This window comes from Pongo pygmaeus, chromosome 19, assembly GCF_028885625.2.
Source record: "Pongo pygmaeus isolate AG05252 chromosome 19, NHGRI_mPonPyg2-v2.0_pri, whole genome shotgun sequence".
Lineage (NCBI taxonomy): Eukaryota > Metazoa > Chordata > Mammalia > Primates > Hominidae > Pongo > Pongo pygmaeus.
In genome coordinates, this window is record NC_072392.2 from 78,271,156 (window position 1) to 78,293,405 (window position 22,250).

General features: G+C 51.5%; 1 protein-coding gene across 7 annotated transcripts; it reads left to right on the forward strand.

Moving 5' to 3' along the window:
* The first annotated feature begins 5,855 nt into the window (after nucleotides 1-5,855).
* HEXIM2 (HEXIM P-TEFb complex subunit 2) lies at nucleotides 5,856-16,311 on the forward strand. 7 transcript variants are annotated; one of them, XM_054459117.2, is made up of 4 exons: nucleotides 5,856-7,517; nucleotides 8,098-8,297; nucleotides 9,016-9,125; nucleotides 15,296-16,311. In XM_054459117.2, exons 3-4 carry the CDS (start codon nucleotides 9,060-9,062, stop codon nucleotides 16,088-16,090), a joined length of 861 nt encoding a protein of 286 aa, XP_054315092.1. In that variant the 5' UTR covers nucleotides 5,856-7,517; nucleotides 8,098-8,297; nucleotides 9,016-9,059; the 3' UTR covers nucleotides 16,091-16,311. The 7 variants fall into 7 exon arrangements, with proteins under 7 accessions (XP_054315092.1, XP_054315087.1, XP_063512854.1 ...); XM_054459112.2 differs by having other exon boundaries at nucleotides 8,098-8,205; XM_063656784.1 differs by having other exon boundaries at nucleotides 5,856-8,205; nucleotides 9,013-9,125.
* Nucleotides 16,312-22,250: the final 5,939 nt, after the last annotated feature.

Consider the following 22,250-nt stretch of genomic DNA (forward strand, 5'->3'; position numbering starts at 1 on the left):
TGTCGCCCAGGCTGGAGTGCAGTGGCGTGATCTCGGCTCACTGCAAGTTCCGCCTCCCGGGTTCACGCCATTCTCCTGCCTCAGCCTCCCAAGTAGCTGGGACTACAGGCACCCGCCACCATGCCCGGCTAATTTTTTTGTATTTTTAGTAGAGACAGGGTTTCACCGTTGTTAGCCAGGATGATCTCGATCTCCTGACCTCGTGATCCACCTGCCTCGGCCTCCCAAAGTGCTGGGATGACGGGCGTGAGCCACCACACCCGGCCTCCTATTTCTACACTTTCTATTGAAACATTTAACTAGCATATTGCTCTCCTGGCAGAGAGAAGAATTACTTACCTATATTTTAATTAAAAAAAAAAAAAAAAAGGTTAGGCCGGGCGTGGTGGTTCATGCCTACAATCCCAGCACTTTGGGAGGCTGAGGTGGGTGGACCTCCTGAGGTCGGGAGTTAAGAGACCAGCCTGACCAATATGGAGAAACCTCATCTCTACTAAAATTACAAAATACAAAATTAGCCGGGCATGGTGGCGCATGCCTGTAATCCCAGCTACTCGGGAGGCTGAGGCAGGAGAATCACTTGAACCCGGGATGTGGAGTTTGCAGTGAGCCGAGATCGCCCCATTGCACTCCAGCCTGGGCAACAAGAGTGAAACTCAGCCTCAAAAAAAAAAAAAGGCCGGGCGCAGTGGCTCACGCCTGTAATCCCAGCACTTTGGGAGGCCGAGGCAGGCAGATCACCTGAGGTCAGGAGTTCCAGACCAGCCTGGCCAACATGGTGAAACCCTGTCGCTACTAAAAATACAAAAATTGGCCAGGTGCAGTGGCTCACGCATATAATCCCAGCACTTTGGGAGGCCAAGGCGGGCGGATCACGAGGTCAGGAGATCGAGACCATCCTGGCTAACATGGTGAAACCCCGTCTCTACTAAAAATACAAAAAATTAGCTGGGCGTGGTGGCGGGCACCTTTAGTCCCAGCTACTCAGGAGGCTGAGGCAGGAGAATGGCGTGAACCCGGAAGGCGGAGCTTGCAGTGAGCGGAGATCACAGCACTGCACTCCAGCCTGGGCAACAGAGCAAGACTCCGTCTCAAAAACAAAAACAACAACAACAAAAAATTAGCTGAGCATGGTGGTGGGTGCCTGTAATCCCAGCTACTTGGGACGCTGAGGCAGGAGAATCACTTGAATCCGGGAGGCAAAGGTTGCAGTGAGCCAACATCACGCCACACTGCACTCCAGCCTAGGCGGCAGAATAAGACTCTGTCTCAAAAAAAAAAAAAAAAAAGCTTTTTTTTTTTTTTTTTTAAAGAATTGGGGTTTCAGCAGGCCCGGTGACTCACACCTGTAACCCTAGCACTTTGGAATGCCAAGGTGGGCAGAATGCTTGAGCTCAGTAGTTTGAGACCAGCCTGGGTAACATAGTGAAACCCTGACTCAAAAAAAAAAAAAAAGTTGAAAAAAAAAAAAGCTGGGGTCTCCCTCAGTTGCCCAAGCTAGACTGCAGTGGCACTATCATATCTCACTGCAGCCTCAAATTCCTGGGCTTGAGCGATCCTCCCACCTCAGGTTCCTGAGTAGCTGGGACTAAAGGTGGATACCAACGCACCCCGCTGATTTACCTATATTAAACAGGGGGCTTTGACGATAAATGATCCCCAAGCCCACTCTAGCCTTTCACTCAAGTCGTCTGTCAAGCATTTTAACTGAGCTGCTCAAAAGACCAGGCTTACAAATTAGCAATTTCAGTTTGTTCCCTTTTTCCTACTGGGGCCTAGGTATTCAATCAGGAAAAACTGCTTCTCAAACTGACACAGCTAGCTGGACAGCTTTTCTTAGAGCCCTCAGGAGACAGGGTCCTTCAGAGTTTTAGGAGAGAGAGCCAGGGAGTTCCAGATTGGTTTAGTTCTGAAAAATAGACTAAGTATCTCTAAAGAGGGGAAGCATAATAAAGATTAGACAGGCCAGGCGCAGTGTCTTCATGCCTGTAATCCTAACACTTTGGGAAGCTGAGGCAGGAGGGTCACTTGAGCTCAGGCACTTGAGACCAGCCTAGGCAACATAGTTACCAACACAGGCAACATAACCAGCCCTGTCTCTATTAAAAAGTAAATTTAGGCCAGGCATGGTGGCTCACGCCTGTAATCCCAGCACTTTGGGAGGCTGAGGCAGATGGATCACTTGAGGTCAAAAGTTCGAAACCAGCCTGGCCAACATGGCAAAATCCCGTCTCTATTAAAAATACAAAAATTAGCCAGGTATGGTGGCAGGTATCTGTAATCCCAGCTACTCGGGAGGCTGAGGCAGGACAATTGCTTGAACCTGGGAGGCAGAGGTTGCAGTGAGCCGAGATCGCGCCACCGTACTCCAGCCTGGGCAACAGAGCAAGACTTTGCTTGGAGAAATGTAAATAAATATACTCTGCCCTAATGACTGCAAAAGTTAGAGAAACCAAAGAGGGACTCCACAGACTTAAACAACAAAACCCACAACCAAATAGTCTACCTACTTAAGGGCTGGCTATATTTAGTCAAGCATTAGGTAATGCATCAGTTCTTCCCTTGATCACTTATAACAGCTAGCAACAAATATTCACAACAGTGTGGTGGAAAAGTTGGTTATAGTTAAAAAGTACTTGAACGTTAAGTACTTAAGTACACTTGAGTTTGTGGGGTTTCAAGGTTTGTTTTTTTGGAGGAAGTACTATTTCTCACATTTGCACATCACTGGAATAACAATTCCACTTTATTATTCTTTCTCAAGCAAAGTGTAAATGGTTGAGGTTAGAAATAAAAAGTTTTTTTTAAAAAAAAGAGAATGTTGCCAGCCACGGCGGCTCATGCCTGTAATCCCAGCACTTTGGGAGGCCGAGGTGGGCAGATCACCTGAGGTCAGGAGTTGGAGACCAGCCTGGCCAACATGGTGAAACCCCATCTCTACTAAAACTACAAAAATTGGCCAGGCACAGTGGCTCACGCCTGTAATCCCAGCACTTTGGGAGCCGAGGTGGGCAGATCACAAGGTCAAGAGATCGAGACCATCCTGGCCAATATGGTAAAACTCCGTCTCTACTAAAAATACATAAAAAAATTAGCTAGGCATGGTGGCGCCCACCTGTAGTCCCAGCTACTCGGGAGGCTGAGGCAGGAGAATCGTTTGAACCCAGGAAGCGGAGGTTGCAGTGAGCTGAGACTGCGCCACTGCACTCCAGTCTGGTGACAGAGTGAGACTCTGTCTCAAAAACAAACAAACAAACAAAAAAAAACTACAAAAATTAGCCGATGTCATGGTGGGCGCCTATAATCCCAGCTACTTGGGAGGCTGAGGCAGGGATAATTGCTTGAACCCGGGAGGCAGAGGTTGCGGCAAGCCGAGATCGTGCCACTGCACTCCAGCCTGGGCAACAGAGCTAGACTCCATCTCAAAAATAAAAAAAAAAAAAGAATGTCAAATTCAGTCCCTAAACACCATGGGAACTGCTGACCAAAGGATAAAAGTCATACTTTGCAACTGGAGCAAAATATATGGTCCAGGAGGCAAAGTTTCAATCTTTGGTCAAATTTTTGCCAAAAAAGATCAAGAACAGGATGTTGGGGCCTAAACACAGGAGCATAAAAAATTAATTAACTGGCCACACACCGTGGCTCACGCCTGCAATCCTAGCACACTGGGAGGCCAAGGTGGGCGGATCACCTGAGGTCAGGAATTGGAGACCAGCCTGGCCAACATGGTAAAACCCCGTCTCTACTAAAAATACAAATACAGGCCGGGCATGGTGGCTTATTGACTGTAATCCCGCACTTTGGGAGAAGGAGGCGGATCACCTGAGGTTGGGAGTTCAAGACAGCCTGACCAACATGGAGAAACCCCATCTCTACTAAAAATACAAAACTAGCCGTGCATGGTGGCGCATGCCTATAGTCCCAGCTCCTCGGGAGGCTGAGGCAGGAGAATCGCTTGAACCCAGGAGGTGGAGGTTGTGGTGAGCCGAGATCACGCCATCGCGCTCCAGCCTTGGCAACTAGGCGAAACTCCGTCTCAAAAAAAATAATAATAATAAAATACAAAAATTAGCCAGGCATGGTGGCAAGTGCCTGTAATCCTAGCTACATGGAAGGCTGAGGCAGGAGAATCGCTTAAACCTGGGAGGTGGAGGTTGCAGTGGGCGGAAATCACGCCACTGCACTCCAGCCTGGGAGACAGAGCAAGATACCATCTCAAAAGAAAAGAAAAAAAATTGATTAACTGTGGAAACCAAACAGAAGCAACCATCTTCATCCCGAAGAGGGGGAATTACTGTAAAGAATCACTCCTTTTCTGCAATTATACAGGCAGTAGGGGAAAAAAAAAAACAACTCCTACCTCTGTCAACGAATCCTACTCACACATAGTCACTGATCCCTAGGATTTGGCCATCAGGCAAAATGAGTGTCCAGGACTTCACAGCCACAACCAGTGGGCACCCTGAGAGACTGATCCTCATTCAGCCTACTTGGATGGCTCTTTTGTGATGCTATGGACAACTAAGGCCACACTTTGGTAAGGCAGGCTTTCCAACTGCCCCAGTGATCTATGAAGCATTCCTTGTGAAGTTCTCATATAACAAAGTTACAGGGAATAGGTGTTTACATAGCGACTTAAGACTAGTTACTCTTGTAGGTATTTATGAGGGAGACAGAACTGATACCATTTTCAAATGAACATAGAGTTTGTAGAATTTGTCATAAAAGCATAATGCAACTCATCTGAGAGGGGAGAGCTGAAGAGGAAGTTGAAAGTCTGGTTGAACAGTAGATGAACAACAGACTAAGCAGCAAAATGACCAGTTTGGCCTCATCATCAGTATTTGGCCTCTGGCCAAGTCGGCCAAGTCAACCAAGTCAAGGGCAGCACACACAGAAACAGAGCTTGGAGTTCCTAATTTTCAGTCCTTCAGTCCTGTGTTTTCCTTAGATAACCAGGAGGCCATTAATAAGCCGGTTTTATTCCCAATTTTTCTTTTCTTTTTTTTTTTTTTGAGACAGAGTCTTGCTCTGTCACCCAGGCTGGAGTGCAGTGGTGCGATCTCAGCTCACTGCAACCTCCACCCCCGGGGTTCAAGCAATTCTCCTGCCTCAGCCTCCCAAGTAGCTAGGACTACAGGCGCGCACCACCACACTCAGCTAATTTTTGTATTTTTAGTAGAGGTGGGGTCTCACCATGTCTGCCAGGACGGTCTCAATCTCTTGACCTCGTGATCTGCCCGCCTTGGCCTCCCAAAGTGCTGGGATTACAGGCGTGAGCCACTGTGCCCGGCCTATTCCCAATTTTTCTTAGCAAAGAATGGAAAAGCTTGTGGGTCAACCTTAAGGATAGTAAGTTTCATTTACAAATGAGTAACAAATGTCTGCTGCTGGTACAGTATTTGCCACTCAGTAGCATCCAAAAGTTTCACTAGATTACTTCATAATGGAGGATGAATCCCAAGTGTCTAGGATCCTCCCCCATTAAATTCTTGACAGAAGACCCACAAAGATCATCTTTAGAAGCCTTTTCTGCTCCTATGACTGTTTAAGTCCTACCAAGTTAGTTAGCTTTTTTAAACTCACATCTCTTGATCAGTGTAGAGCCAACATGTCATATGTAGGTAAAAAATCAACCCACAGTAGGCATCAAGTGTACTGAAGCTTCAGTTAGGAGTAAGTGGTTCCAGTTTTGGATTGAGGACCCTAGTCAATGATGATCCTATTTTGTAATCCAGTTGTAAGACATCTGGGGAGTAGAGGGAAAAAAGTTAATGCTATGGAGTTGTCACTCCAACTGAAGAAAAATTATTAATAGGAGGAACAGAACTTCAGTTCTGGAAAACTTTTTTTTTTTTTTTTTTTTTGAGACGGAGTCTTACTCTGTCACCCAGGTTGGAGTGCAACGGTGAGAGGCTCATGGCAAACTCTGCCTCCCGGGTTCAAGCGATTCTCCTGCCTCAGCCTCCCGAGTAGCTGGGATTACAGGCACACACCACCATACCCGGCTAATTTTGTATTTTTAGTAGAGAAGGGGCTTCACCATGTTGGCCAGGTTGGTCTCAAACTCCTGACTTCAAGTGATCCACCCACCTCCACCTCCCAAAGGGCTGGGATTACAGGCGTGAGCCACCGCGCCGGGCCAAGTTCTGGAAAACTTTTAGTAAGGCTGAAGGCTTAGGCATGTTTTGACCATTTGTAACTGATAATGAGACTCATCACAAGGTACCCACAAAATTCACTACCAGTCACGCTGCTACGTCAAAGCCTCTCCTACTTCAGCACCTACCTAGGCATAATTTTAACTGACATTTTAGCAATAAAACTTTTATTTGAAGATATCCTTGAGCCACAAATCTCTCTGGATTTAGATTTCAAGCAGTAGGAAATAAGATGATTTAACCTGCAATTCAATAAAAGAACTTCACATCAAATTTCAATCTTTAAGAAGCTGCTACAGCTATAATGTAAGGTTAAGAGTTTATTCTTTCAAAGCAGTTCTCCTCATCTCTTAAACGCTATACATATGAAGTAGATAAAAACTGCAGTTTCTATTTTGGTAGCATTTAGGATCTACAAAAGTGATCCTTCAATTACTTGGAATTTCAAAAAATAGAGGTTACCTAGTAACAATGCACCAGTAGAACACAAAATACTCTGATTTTGTTTAGTCTGTGGGAAAAGAAAAATCTTTAAACTGGAAAGATTTTGTAATCTTACAAAGATTACATTGGAATTGGAATTACTGTAGTTCGTTTTTCCCTCTAGGAGGGCAGCCATTTCTCTAAAAGTTTTGTAAAAGTTAAGACTCGGATTTCAAAATGCAAGCAGATGTTGAAGAAGCATACGAAATGGGCAACTCCATTTCTATTTCGGAGCCGCAGGGACTCCGACTTTGTGCCCCAACCCTGTAAAGGGCAAAACCTCATCCCTTCGGTGTAAACTTTCAAGAGAAGTGGGGCAGCACACTTTAGGCGTTTCACCAAGAGGCTGGCGACATGCTAGGTCAGGTTGTCCGGAGAATCGGGGCTGAATGGGAGAGAACTTGAGGGCAAGCGCCTCAGAGACCTTCAGGCACCGAGCTCGTGAAGGTTTCCACGTGCCCCTCTCTAGCTGGTCCCAGGGGGAATTAGTGGTTGCTACAGTAGTTTAAGAGGGCCGTGGTTTTTCACACCCCGGGCGGCGAGATGGCGCTTTGGTGTAAGCGAGGTAAGGTGGGTGCACTGGGATCTCCGCTCTCGGAGCCTCCAGCTGACTGCCACGCCGACTTGTGGCCAGACCTGCGACCTCCGCCCTCCCCCGCGGCGCCAGCCTCTGGAATCTGGCGTCGCCCCCACCTCTCCAGTCGAAGTGGGAGTCCCTCTGTGCAGGGCCTCGCCGCCATACCCAGGCCGAATGGGGGTGGGGAGGGAAGTTGGCAGAGCTCGGCCTCAGGATCCGCGCCCCTGTGGAAGGACGGCAGAGGGGGGCCGTTTCACCAGCCTTTCCCCTGCTGGGGTCTCGGGAAACACGCGGTAATTACCGAAGAACCCCGCACTCTGTGAGAGGCGAGGCTGCGGGGCTGCCGGGACGGTTTGAGGACCGGGCTCGGCCGGGGAGACTCCAACCTTCACCCTCCCTGGCCCCCGGTCCCACTTCCCGCCGTCTCCCGGCGCCGCCACTTCAGGCAGCCCACTCGGCCCGGCCTCTCCCCGCGCCCGGACCACCCCCCACGGGGTGCTCTCACTGCGCAGCGAGTCCCTCCGCTGCCTCCTCCCAGCCCAAAATGGCGGCGATGGCCGCCGATCTTCTCGTCGCCTTCCTCAAAGGCCAAGGATCCCTCCGCGCCTACTGCCCCGCCCATCTTAGCCGGATCTATTTTCTGCCCCGTAAAGATTAACGCCATCAATGAACTCTTTAATTGAGTTCGGAGAAGGCGGGTCCAGTTTTGCTCCCTCACAGCTAATCGTTGCCAAAAGCGAGAATATTGGCAGAAGGCTTGACCAATCAAAGAAGGCAGCGATGCGCGCGCGGTTTACCCCCGCGCAAGGGTAGATGGGTTTTGGAGTCTCGGGTGTGGTTGTTGACGTTACAGGCGCTTGGATCGCTTTTCAGGCTAGAAGAACTACAATCCCCAGCCGGCACCGCGCATCCAAGCTCTCTCCTCCCCCCATCTTAGTGGCCTGAGCGGCTTGACCAGAGCTGCTGCAACTGCAGCGAGAGGTAGGGCTCAGGCGTTGGGAATTGCACCGACAGGCAGTCGCACAGAAAGACACACAGATGTAGTGGTGTGTATAGCCCTTGACAGCGAATAGGTCAGTTCCACCTTTGTAAAACCTCTTTCCATGACTATCTTCCCTCTTCCAAGAAATCCATCCTTATCCCAGTTGGGTTTCCCTCCCAGCTGCATGTAGCGCAGACCTCTTTCCCCTTTCCCCTGTTTCCCTTTCTGAGAGGAAGGAGGGAGGCAGGCCAGGACCTTAGAGGAAAAGGCCTCAGCACTAGGCTGGCCCAGGTCCCAGCTGTGCTTCTGGCCTTTGGAGCCCAGCTTGGGGAGAAAGTTGGGGGTGCAGGGCTGCATCAAGATTGGGGCCCCTGGAGACAGTGGGGAAGGACTCCTGAGCTTGCTCCATGTTCTCCCGTGGCAGCAGCAGCCCCGCTGCACTCCCAGCCTCCCCAGGCAGTCCTCCTTTTCCCCTTTGGTGGTTGGGGAAACAAAACTTACACCTGGCTTCCTGGCTGCCAGCCTGGGCCTCGGTGACTTCCAGGAGGACAGTACAGGACATGAGTCCTGGTGAGGGACCCGAGGAGCAGGACAGGGAAGACGGCCCCTGAATCCCATTTGGCCCCTTGCTGGCTGGAGGTGTGAAAACCAGCGGTGGAGGCAGCCTTCGGGGCCTGCATTTGAGAATAAGGGTATGAAGGGCTGGGGTACAAAATGGCTGCCACTGCCTGGGCAAACAATTCTGGGCAGCCAGAGTATTCGTGAGAACGTTCCTTCAGGATTTAGGTTTCTGTTGTTGTTCAAAGCAGGTGTCACTAGTTCCAGGCGTCTGCTGAAAGATTTGGAACGGAAGATGATGGCCACTCCGAACCAGACCGTCTGTAATGCAGAGTCACCAGTGGCCCTGGAGGAGGCCAAGGTAAGTCCCTGCCCTCCTGCCCACCCGAGTACCCCGAGCATGGGTCCCACAGCTGAGATCCAAACTTCTTGTCTCAGATGTGTTGGTAGATTTGGAAAACCAATATTTTGACGAGTCCGTACTATGCACTAGGCAATAGGCCGGAATCCCAGTCTATGCTAGCTTATGAAATCTTAGTAACTGGCCGGGTGCGGTGGCTCACACCTGTAATCCCAGCACTTTGGGAGGCCTAGGTGGGTGGATCACCTGAGGTCAGGAGTTCGAGACCAGCCTGACCAACATGGCGAAACCCTGTCTGTACTGAAAATGCAATATTAGCCTGGCATAGTGGTGGCACATGCCTGTGATCCCAGCTACTTGGGAGGTTGAGGCAGGAGAATCGCTTGAACTCAGGGGGCAGAGGTTGCAGTGAGCCAAGATCTCGCAATTGCACTCCAGCCTGGACGTCAGAGCGAGACTCCGTCTCAAAAAAAAAAAAAAATCCTAGTAACCCTTTCAGGTACGAATTATTTCCAATTCCCAGAAGCTAAGGTTCTGAGACCTGAAATACCTGTTCCAGAATCATGCTGTCTACAAGCAACAGACCCAGGGTTTAAACTTAGGGCCTCTGACAACAGAACATTGCCTTGACCTCAAGTCCAAAGAGGGCATGGAGGGACTGGGTTGAACATTTACATTTTGTCCAGGCTAAGAACCAAGTCTGAAGCAGGAAGAAGAGTTTTTGGTTCATAATTTGGAATGGACCCAGGCAGGCAATTCACTTGAGACCAGGAGTTCAAGACCAGCCTGGCCAACATGGTGAAACCTCATCTCTACTAAAAATACAAAAATTAGCTGGGCATGGTGGTATATGCCTGTAATACCAGCTACTCAGGAGGCTGATGCACGAGAATCACTTGAACCCGGGATGCAGAGGTTGCAGTGAGCTGAGATCACACCACTGCACTTTAGCCTGGGCGACAGAGTGACACTCCATCTCAAAAAAGAAACAAAAACAAAAACAGGCTAGGTGCAGTGGCTCACGCCTGTAATCCTAGCACTTTTGGAGGCTGAGGCGGGTGGATCACCTGAGGTCAAGAGTTCGAGACCAGCCTGGCCAACATGGTGAAACTCTGTCTCTACTAAAAATACAAAAATTAGATGGGCGTAATGACAGGCGGCTGTAATCCCAGCAACTCAGGAGGCTGAAGCAGGAGAATCACTTGAACTCGTGAGGCAGAGATTGCAGTGAGCTGAGATTGCGCCATTGCACTCTAGCGTGGGCAACAAGAGCAAAACTCTCTCAAAAAAAAAAAAAAAAAGCTCTCTCAAAAAAAAAAAAAAAAAGCTAGAAGCTGGGTGCAGTGGCTCACGCCTGTAATCCCAGCACTTTGGGAGGCCGAGGTGGGCAGACACCTGAGGTCAGGAGTTCGAGACCAGCCTGACCAACATGGAGAAACCCCATCTCTACTAAAAATACAAAATTAGCCAGGCGTGGTGGCACATTTCTATAATCCCAGCTAGTTGGGAGGCTGAGGCAGGAGAATCGCTTGAAACTGGGAGGCAGAGGTTGCAGTGAGCTGAGATCACACGCCCCTGCACTCCAGCCTGGGCAACAGAGCGAGACTCTGTCTCAAAAAAAAAAAAAAAAAAAACCCTGAAATTAGCCTGGCGTGGTGGTGCATGCCTGTAATCCCAGCTGCTTGGGAGGCTGAGGCATGATAATCACTTGAACCCAGGAGGCAGAGGTTGCACTGAGCTGAGATAACACCATTGCACTCCAGCCTGGGTGACAAAGTCAGACTTTCTCAAAAATAATAATAATTTGTAATGGAAGTGGGGGTAGGATATAACCCACGAAAGAGGAGAGAGAAAGATTATATCAGGCCCTCAGAGGATGGCACTTCCCAACCTGGCAACAGGAACCCATGCTTGTTCAGCCCGTATTCTCTCACTACCTGCCCTTACCCATTCTTCCTTAGTCCATGACTCCCTATAGATGAGCAGGGGGCTTAGGACAGGGGTCAGAGAGCTTCTGACCCACCTTGCCTAGCCTATTCCGTGTTTTCTGGATTGACTGAATTCAGAATTCATGACGTGTCAGGGCTACAATGTTCAGCCAGGTCACACAGCTTATCTACAGTAGCGGACATGGTGATAGAGGGCCAAGTCTTCAGGAGGGAGGCAGCAGGTAAGGCTAGGGGGCTGGGCTCGCTTGGGTGAGGGTGGAGGATCAACAGGGCACTTTTACTGAGGGCTGGGAGCATGTGACTGATTGTGCACACCAACAAGCCACCATGCCTTGGCGTCCCAGTGGCCTTGCCTGTCCCAGGTGGGGCAACAGCTCTGTCTCATTTGGCCCAAGCCACTGGTGGAGACAAGGGCTATTGCTTATATTTGGTGATCTCCCTGCAGGTGAAGTAACACAACAAAATCCACATACATACATACCCCACACACATACACACCCTGACATACCTCCTTTTCCCTGAAATTCTCTTCAGAGTCTGCAAAACACACATGACATATGCCTGGCTCTTAAGGGCCACGCATACACCACATTCCTCAGTACACACCCTGTGTGCATGGACCATGCTCACATGTCTCTGAGCTGCGTTGCATATTATTCAACAACATACCAGTGGTAGTGGTTATTATTAGAAATTGCCCAAACCACAAACTTAGAGCAATTCATTTCCCATCTCCCACACCCAGTACTCCCACCCTTCCTACAACAGAGATAAACAGATGCCCTGAACATACACTCTCTTGACAGCCTTTCTACCTCTTAGATAAGTTCTGGAACTCTCTCACTGCAGACTGGAGGCTGACCCTCCCTCTCCTTGGAGAGGATCTCTTTCCTGCCATTCATATTGGAGAGTGATACCACCTACCAGCTTCTGCCTGGAATAAATATGATCCATCATTTTATTTTATTTTATTATTTAATTTAATTTAATTATTTTATTTTATTTTTTGAGACAGAGTCTTACTCTGTTGCCCAGGCTGGAGTGCAGTGGCGTGATCTCGCCTCACTGCAACCTCTGCCTCCCAGGTTCAAGCGATTCTCCTACCTCAGCCTCCCGAGTAGCTGGGATTACAGGTGCATGCCACCACGCCCGGCCAATTTTTTTGTATTTTTAGTAGAGATGGGGTTTGGCCATGTTGGCCAGGCTGGTCTCAAACTCCTGAACTCAGGTGATCTACCAGCCTTGGCCTCCCAAAGTGCTGGGATTACAGGCATGAGCCACCACGCCCGGCCCACTGCATCTTCTTTATGCCAGAAGGATAGAGAAGGGGAGTCTTTTTTTTTTTTTTTTTTTTTTTTTTTTTTTGAGACTCCAGCTCTGTCACTCAGGCTGGAGTGCAGTGGCGCGATCACAGCTCACTGCAGCCTCAACCTTCTGGGCTCAAGTGATCCTCCCACTTCAGCCTCCCAAGTAGCTGGGATTACAGGTGCTCACCACCATGCCTGGCTAATTTTTTGTAATTTTTGGTAGAGATGGGGTTTCGCCATGTTGCCCAGGCTGGTCTTGAACTCCTGGGCTTGAGCAATCCACCCTCCTTGGCCTCCCAAAGTGCTAGGATTACCAGCATGAGCCACTACACCCGGCCGTAAGTCTTATTTCCCAATATCTTTTGGATCTCCCTATCCTATAAGCTTTAGTCCACTTAACAGATATTTACTGAGCACTGCCCTTGTGCTGTGCATAGGAATATAGTGGTGACTTGGACAGACAGACAAGATGCGTTCTCACATGAGGAAGACAGATGTTAAATAGCCATATGCTAAACGCTATGCGCTAACTGTGTGACGTGATAGAATCACTAGGGAGGGGAGATGGGGGATTCTACTTTAGGTAGGGTGGTCAAGGAGGGGCTCCCTGAGGAAGTGACATTGGAACTAAGCTCTAAAAGATGAAAACAGGTGGCTGGCGGTGGTGGCTCACGCCTGTAATCCAAGTACTTTGGGAGGCCGAGGCAGGTGGATCACTTGATGTCAGGAGTTTGAGACCAGCCTGGCCAACGTGGTGAAACCCCATCTCTACTAAAAATACAAAAAATTAGCTGGGCATGGTAGTGGGCGCCTGTGATCCCAGCTACTCTGGAGGCTGAGGCAGGAGAATTGCTTGAACCTGGGAGGTGGAGGTTGCAGTGAGCCGAGGTCGGGCCACTGCACTCCAGCCTGGGCGACAGAGCGAGACTCCGTCTCAAAAAAAAAAAAAAAAAAAAAAAAAGCCCAGGTGCAGTGGCTCATGCCTATAATCCCAGCACTTTGGGAGGCCAAGGTGGGCAGATTACTTGAGGTCAGGAGTTCCAGACCAGCCTGGCCAACACGGTGAAACCCCATCTGTACTAAAAATACTAAAATTAGCCTGGCATGGTGATGCACGCCTGTAGTCCCAGCTACTCAGGAGGCTGAGGCAGGAGAATCGCTTGAACCCAGGAGGCGGAGGTTGCAGTGAGCCTAGATGGCACCACTGCACTCCAGCCTGGGCAACAGAGCGAGACTCTCACACACACACAAAAAAAGATGAAAAAAAGCCATGCAAATAGCTGGAAGCAGGATCAGCTGCATAATTTGTGGGGCCCAGTGCAAAAGGGCACCGTATTCAAAAATTATTAAAAAGTTAAAGACAGTGGCCAGGTGTGGTGGCGCATGCCTGTAGATCCACTTACTTGAGAGGCTAAGGCAGGAGGATTGCTTGAGTCCTGGAGTTTGAGGCTGCAGGGAGTTATTATTGCACCACTGCATTCTTGCCTGGGCAACAGAGTAAGACCCTGTCTCTAAAAATAAGAGTCTTTTTTGTTTGTTTGTTTGTTTCGAGATGGAGTCTCACTCTGTCGCCCAGGCTGAAGTGCAGTGGCGCGATCTCAGCTCACTGCAAGCTCCGCGTCCCGGCTAGCTGGGACTATAGGCGCCCGCCATCACACCCGGCTAATTTTTTTGTATTTTTAGTAGAGATGGGGTTTCACCGCGTTAACTAGGATAGTCTCGATCTCCTGACCTTGTGATCCACCCATCTTGGCCTCCCAAAGTGCTGGGATTACAGGTGTGAGCCACCCTGCCCAGGCTGTTTGTTTGTTTTTGAGATGGAGTCTCGCTCTGTCACCCAGGCTGGAGTGCAGTGGTGCAATCTTGGCCCACTGCAACTTCCACCGCCCATATTCTCCAGCCTCAGCCTCCCGCGTAGCTGGGATCACAGGCACGCGCCACTACGCCCGGCTCATTTTTGTATTTTTCGTAGACATAGGGTTTCACCATGTTGGCCAGCCTAGTCTCGAACTCCTGACCTTAGGTGATCCGCCCACCTCAGCCTCCCAAAGTGCTGAGATTACAGGTGTGAGCCACTGCGCAAGGCCTAAAATAAGTTTTTTTAGGCTCAGCGTGGTGGCTCAGGCCTGTAATCCCAGCACTTTGGGAGGCTGAGGCGGGTGGATCACTTGGGGTCAGGAGTTTGAGACTAGGCTGGCCAACATGGTGAAACCCTGCCTCTACTAAAAATACAAAAAATTAGCCAGGCATGGTGGCACGTGCCTGTGATCCCAGCTACACGGGAGGCTGAGGCTGGAGAATTCCGGAGGCAGAGGTTACAGTGAGCCGAGATTGTGCCACTGCACTCCAGCCTGGGTGACAGAGTGAGACTCCGTCTCAAAAAATGAAATAAAATAAAAATAAGGGGTTTTTTTTGAATAATATGTTTAAGACAAGGACAGCATGAAGCCAGGTGTGGGGCCTTTGTGGGACTTCACAGGTCACCTGCCCATGAAGCCAGCTGTGTTTGAAAGTCAGGTTTTCTGGGAAGAGCCGGTGCCATTTGGGCTTCTGATCAAGCGAATGCATCAAGATCCATCTTCTATCCCAGTTTTCTTCTTCTCCTACTTTACTCATTTGGACAGTATTTATGGAACTCCTCCTCAGTGCCAGGTATTATTCTAGGCATTGAAATTGCAGAGTGAAACACACAGGCAAAATTCCTGCTCTCACCATGAGTTTACTTGGGGAAGGTTGGGGGACAGATAGTAGACAGGTCACTTTGTAAACAAATGGTTGCAAAAGGTTGAGGGGCTAAGAGTGACCAAGTTAGCTGAGTGTGGGAAGGTTGGCTTCAGGCTGGGTAGAGAGGGAAGGGTTCCACCTCCAAGGACAGGCTGTCTGATCCATCCTTCTTCCTCCTCCCTCTCTTTAGACCTCTGATGCCCCAGGGAGCCCCCAAACACCCCCTGAGCCTCATGACTCTGGTGGTTCCCTGCCCCTGACACCGCGGATGGAGAGCCACTCAGAGGATGAAGATCTTGCTGGGGCTGTCGGTGGCTTGGGCTGGAACAGTAGGAGTCCCCGGACCCAGAGCCCAGGGGGCTGCTCAGCAGAGGCTGTGCTGGCCCGGAAGAAACACCGTCGGCGGCCGTCGAAGCGCAAAAGGCACTGGCGACCCTACCTGGAGCTGAGCTGGGCTGAGAAACAACAGCGGGATGAGAGGCAAAGCCAGAGGGCCTCACGGGTCCGCGAGGAGATGTTCGCCAAAGGCCAGCCCGTGGCCCCCTACAACACCACCCAGTTCCTAATGAATGACAGAGACCCGGAGGAGCCCAACTTGGATGTGCCCCATGGTATCTCCCACCCAGGTTCCAGTGGGGAGAGTGAGGCCGGGGACAGTGATGGGCGGGGCCGAGCGCACGGTGAGTTCCAGCGGAAGGACTTCTCTGAGACTTACGAGCGCTTCCACACCGAGAGCCTGCAGGGCCGCAGCAAGCAGGAGCTGGTGCGAGACTACCTGGAGCTGGAGAAGCGGCTGTCGCAGGCGGAGGAGGAGACTAGGAGGCTGCAGCAGCTGCAGGCGTGCACCGGCCAGCAGTCCTGCCGCCAGGTGGAGGAGCTGGCTGCCGAGGTGGAGAGGCTCCGGACGGAAAACCAGCGGCTTCGTCAGGAGAATCAGATGTGGAACCGAGAGGGCTGCCGCTGTGATGAGGAGCCGGGTACCTAGGGGGTGCCTCCCAGCCTGGTGGACCCGAGATGAAGGTCCCATTTCGTGCACACTCAGGCCAGCTGGGTCTCAAGGAGGCAGGTGGCCACCGTCAACACCCTGTGCCCCCTGAGAACAGCTAAATCGGTTCAGACTCCCACCTCACCGTTTCCATAGTTGGCTCTTTTGTGTCACCTACCCTTTACAGAGAAATTAAATGGCCTTGGTGGGACCAGATGGGAGTGTCTAGGATTGATTTCACTAGGGCTGTCGTGAGAACCAAAACATTTGCCCCAGAGAGGTCTGAGTGGGGTCCCAGTCCCTGCTGCCCGAAGCCTGGCAGGACAGCAGACCTCTGGATGGGGACCTCCCAAGGTCTCCAGGATACCTGAATCCTGCTCTGTGGGTGTTGGAGCAATCAGACTGCACAGAAGGTTTTCTAGGTGGGAGGGAGTTCAGTCAGGAGCCCCCAGTTCTGGCCAGAAACTGACGCTCAAGATACCAGATCTCTGTGAGGAGCTGTGAGCTTTCCCTGGAGGAGAGAATGGGGGTTTTCGGAGAAGACCCAGGCCCAGGGGTTCCTTCAGAGTTTGCTCCTGAGCTCCCTGTATTCTCCCCACAGTTTAAAGGCTGGACTAGACGGGTTCTGGGTGCCTTGTGCCTCCTTGTTCTTGACAACCCCCAACCCTAACCCCTCTCTGCAGGGGGTTGGGCCTGAGGTTAGTCATCATGTGTTTGTGTTTGTCCCTTACCTCCCAAGGGTACTAAGGGAGGCGCTCTCCTGGTGGAAAATAAAGTCAAGAGACAGAGGGGGACAGCGCATGGATCCCCAGCAGAGCAGAGCAGAGCAGCCTGGCTCTCCTGGTGCCTGCCATGTGTCTGTGTGTCCTGCTCCTCTCAGCCTCATCATGTGGGTGTGAATTCTCTCTGCAGTGTGTGAGGTCCTCGCCTGTCTACATCAGAGAGAGCTGGGTCAGCCTGGGTAACACAGATACCACCAGCCAGCGTCAGGCTCTCAGACAAGCTCACCCACCCCCTCACACTCAGACCCACCCTTCCCCAGACACCCTGTCTCTTCCATCCCCTCCTGGTTCCCTTGCAGGCTGGTGTTGGGTGTCAGGCAGCAATGAACATGGACAATTAGTGGTGGCGGAGGAAATTAGTCAACTCACCAGTGAGCCAGTGCTGGCTGTGCCACCAGGCAAGGGGAGGGGCAGAGGCCTGGCTGCCCAGTCTGGCTTCTCTTCCAGGCCCTCATCTTGACAGGCCACATTGGGCAAGATGAGGCTCGGCCCAGGAGCTGCTGGTGATGGAAATGTTGATGAAATCTTGTGTGTTGCCAGGACAACTTTCATTTCTATCCTGCCACACCCAGGCCTGGCCAGAGCCTCCTACAATGAAACACAGAACAGATTCTAGGAACGCATGGGTTTCAAGAGAAAGCAAAATCCCATCCTGGGAGACCTGCCCCTGGAACCCTGGGTTCTCAAGACAGCTCAGTCAGGAAGGGCAGCAGGAATGATCATCCCCACTTTGCAGACGGGAAACCGGAGGCTTAGCGAGGAAGTGGCATTTTGGATTCCAGGAGAGCCTCTGGAGGCCTGCCTGCCCCTGTGGGGTGCTAGCCTGGGACCCAGAGGCCCCTTGGCATTTGCTGGCAGCCTCCCAGCTGCATTCCTCAGCATGGAGCCCGAGGGAGAGAGGAGGCCCGGGACAAAGGTGGACAAAGGTTGTTTACCCGGAGGTGCCTCTGTGTGTGTGTGTCTAGGAGGTGAGAAAAGATTCCAAAGGGCTGCTGGAGTGTCGGCGGAGGGGTGTGGGTGAGGATGCTGGGGGCGCATTGTGGGCTGGTCATGCCAGGGAGGGGCAGGTGAAGAGTTTGGCCCTTCTTGGCCCAGAAGCTGAGGAGCCTGGAGGCAGGAAAGCTGCCAGCTGCTCCTCCAACATCCCCCTTACACATAAAAGGCTGAAGGACGCAAACAGGGCAGCACCTCGGTGGGTTAATTCCCACACCCCCACCTCACCCCGCTGGAGGGCGGGTGGGGCAAGGAGAGAACAAAGGAGAGGATGCTAGCCAGGCGTGTGGGAGGGCCTGAACCCAAATGGGAGGGGTCCGTGAAAAGGGTCCCTGTCCGCCCCTCCCCCCGTCTGGCTCCCTGATTCCTGGGTAAAGGGTGTGCAGAGAGGAGATCGTCCTGGGGCCAGAGCTGGGGCTTAGCATTGGAGAGAACCGGCTCAGCTGTGGGTGGGAGCCATGCCTGGGTCCCTCGGTGCCCCGCCCCCTTCGCTGCTTCCAGTTGTTCCCACACCTGCTGCTTGGTCTTGAAGCCTGGGCCTCCACTCCGCCTACTGCAATGGTGGAAGCTCCAGTTTACAAGACACCCCCACCCCCACATCACACGCCCTAGCTGGGGAAGTTGGGCTTGGACACAGCCTCCCTGGGCCTTTCCAGAGCTGCCCTCACACCCTGTGCTTTCTGGGACCCTCTTGGTCAACTGGGCTGGGGGAGGGAAGCGCAGAGAACATATGTTTCACGGGAGTGACCGTTGAAGCCTCCCACCACCCCTGCCCAGCCTGTCTTAGGATCCCTCTTTCTTCCCCGGCAGGAACTGCCTGACCCCAGGTGGAAACTCCTGTGCCCAGTGGACAGACCCTGCCTGCAATAGGATTAGGGAATGAGGGAGAGGGGTGGGCAGAGATTGGTGGGCTGGGGCAGGAGGAAGCTGCCAGGGAGTGGAGGAGGGGGTCCAAAGGGAAGTAACGGTATTGGGGGGAAAGGTGGCCAGGTCCCATTGCCCTTGTTGGGAACAGGCAAGTGTGGCACTGGCCCTTTAAGTGGGGGTGCCAGTCAGTGCCCTCCCCCAACCAGCCCAATTCATGGGCACACTGAGCATGTGCAGGGGCTGTGCATGTGGGGAGGGGAGGAGAGGGGAGGGGAGAGGGGGGCATACATTCCGGAGGGAGCTTCTCATCCCCCTACTTCCGGTAGCTGCCCCCACTCTCCTTCCTGGGTCTAACAAAGGAGCCCATGGTGCTCACCCAATCCCTTCCCCCACCCCAAGCCCCAGGGGGTGCTGCCCTCTGCAAGTGCTAAAGCTGCCATGGGTGCTGGGCAGGCCCTCTCTGCCCTGGGGAGTCTCCTGACCGCCTGGAGGTGGCACACATGCAGCCCAGTGCCAGCCTCACTTCCCTGGTGTGGGCGGCGGCGAATCTTCCTGCTGCCTACATGTTCCATTTCGTTCCATTGGTGCCAGGGTTTTTAAAAGAACCATCCACCTGTGATACCACTTTGAAAGTGAAACAGCTCAAAGGATGCAGGCCCTACCCCCCAACCAGGACCTTCCAGTCAGAGAGGAAGCAAACAGCCCAGAGGCTGCAAGGGCCTTCCCTGAATCCCGCTCCTTCTGCTTCTCCCCTGCTGGCCAAGGGATCAAAGTCAGCTTCCTCCAGACTACCTTCACCTGCAGCCTGGGCCCTTCCCTCAAACCTTTCCACCACCTCAACCTTACCTGTTTCTGCCAAGTCTTCCCCTCTCCCAGCCCTCAGCCCCTCCTGTTACCACCCCTACCTCTTTAGCACTTGTCCACTCTTAGTTACTGGTACCATTCTTTTTATATTTTCTTTTTTTTTTTTTGAGACAGAGTCTCACTGTTGCTCAGGCTGGAGTGCAGTGGTGCGATCTCAGCTCACTGCAACCTCTGCCTCCCCAGGTTCAAGCAATTCTCCTGCCTCAGCCTCCCGAGTAGCTGGGATTACGGGCGCCTGCCACGACGCCCAGCTTATTTTTATATTTTTAGTAGAGATGGGTTTACACCCTGTTGGCCAGGCTGGTCTCGAAAACTCCTGACCTCAGGTGATCTGCCCATCTCAGTCTCCCAAAGTGCTGGGATTATAGGCATGAGCCACCACGCCCAGCCCATTTTTCATTCTTTTTTTGTTTGTTTTGGTTTTTGAGACGCAATTTCACTCTTGTTGCCCAGGCTGGAGTGCAATGGCGCAATCTCAGCTCACTGCAACCTCCGCCTCCCAGGTTCAAGCAATTCTCCTGCCTCAGCCTCCCATGTAGCTGGGATTACAGGTGCCTGCCACCATGCCCAACTAATTTTTGTATTTTTAGTAGAGACAGAGTTTCACCCTGTTGGCCAGGCTGGTCTCAAAAACTCCTGGCCGGGCGCGGTGGCTCATGCCTGTAATCCCAGCACTTTTGGGAGGCCGAGGTGGGCGGATCACGAGGTCAGGAGATCGAGACCATCCTGGCTAACACTGTGAAACACTGTCTCTACTAAAAATACAAAAAAATAACCAGGTGTGCTGGCGGGCACCTGTAGTCCCAGCTACCGGGAGGCTGAGGCAGGAGAATGGCATGAACCCGGGAGGCGGAGCTTGCAGTGAGCCGAGATCGAGCCACTGCACTCCAGCCTGGGCAACAGAGCCAGACTCTGTCTCAAAAAAAAAGAAAAAAACAAAAAACTCCTGACCTCAGGTGATCCGTCCATCTCAGCCTCCCAAAGTGCCAGGATTACAGGCGTGAGCCACCGCACCCGGCCTATTTTTCATTCTTGAAGTGAAATTTACATGCCATGAAATCACCCCTTTAAAAGTGAACAAAGGCCGGGCGTGGGTGGCTCATGCCTGTAATCCCAGCACTTTGGGAGGCTGAGGTGGGCGGATCACCTGAGGTCAGGAGTTCAAGACCAGCCTGGCCAACAGGGTGAAACCCCATCTCTACTAAAAAATATAAAAATTAAGTCCAGCACGCTGGCTCACGCCTGTAATCCCAGCACTTTGGGAAGCCAAAGCGAGTGGATCATGAGGTCAGTAGTTTGAGACCAGCCTGACCAACATGGTGAAACCCCGTCTCTACTAAAAATACAAAAATTAGCCGGGCATGGTGGCGTGCGCCTGTAATCCCAGCTACTAAGGAGGCTGAGGCAGGAGAATCACTTGAACCCGGGAGGTGGAGGTTGCAGTGAGCTGAGATTGCACCACTGCACTCCAGCCTGGGCAACAGAGTGAGACTCCATCTCAAAAAAAAAAAAGAAAGAAAGAAAGAAAAAGGAAAAAAAATTAGTTGAGCGTGGCGGCATGCACCTATAATCCCAGCTTGTTGGGAGGCTGAGGCAGGAGAATCTCTTGAACCCAGGAGGTGGAGGTTGCAGTGAGCTGAGATCGCACCTCTGTACTCCAGCTCTGGGCGACAGAGCGAGACTCCTTTTCAAAAAAAAAAAAGAAAGAAAGGAAAAAAAGTGAATAAGGCCAGGGCGTGGTGGCTCACACCTGTAATCCCAGCACTTTGAGAGGCCCAGGTGGGAAGATTGCTTGAGCCCGAGTTCGAGACCAGCCTGCACAACATGATGAGACCCTGTCTCTACCAAAAAAAAAAACAAACAAAACATTCAGGTGTGTTGGTGCACATCTGTAGTCCCAGCTACTCAGGAAGCTGAGGTGGAAGGATTGCTTAAACCCAGAAGGTCAAGGATGCAGTGAGCTGTGATTGCATCACTGCACTCCATCCTGGGTGACAGCGAGACCTTGCCTCAAAAAAAAAAAAAAAAAATGGCTGGGCTCAGTGGCTCATGTCTGTAATCCCAGCACTTCGGGAGGCCGAGGCAGGTGGATCGTGAGGTCGGGGGATAGAGATCATCCTGGCCAATGTGGTGAAACCCTGTCTCTACTAAAAATACAAAAAATTAGCTGGATGTGGTGGCGCGCGCCTGTAGTCCCAGCTACTCAGGAGGCTGAGGCAGAAGAATCGCTTGAACCCAGGTGGCAGAGGTTGCAGTGAGCCAAGATCGCACCACTGCCCTCCAGCCTGGCGACAGAGCAAGACTCTGTCTCAAAAAAAACAAAAACAAAAACAAAAACATGAACAACTCAGTGGCATTTAGTACATATTCATGATGTGTGCAACTGCCACTTCTAGTTTCAAACATTATCACTCCCAAAGGAAACCCTGTACCCATTAAGCATTTACTCCCCATTCCCTCCTTCCCTAGTCTGGCAGCCACCAATCTGCTTTCTGTTTCTATGGGTTTACTCATTCTGGATATTCTGGTGGTAGAGCCACGAGGGGAAAACTCTCTGGTCTCCTGGTGTCTGTACCTGAAACATACAGACTCCCCGAGGGTGCTGCTGTAGAGGGAGCACTGGACCAGGAGTCCTGAGCCCTGTGATCCATCCC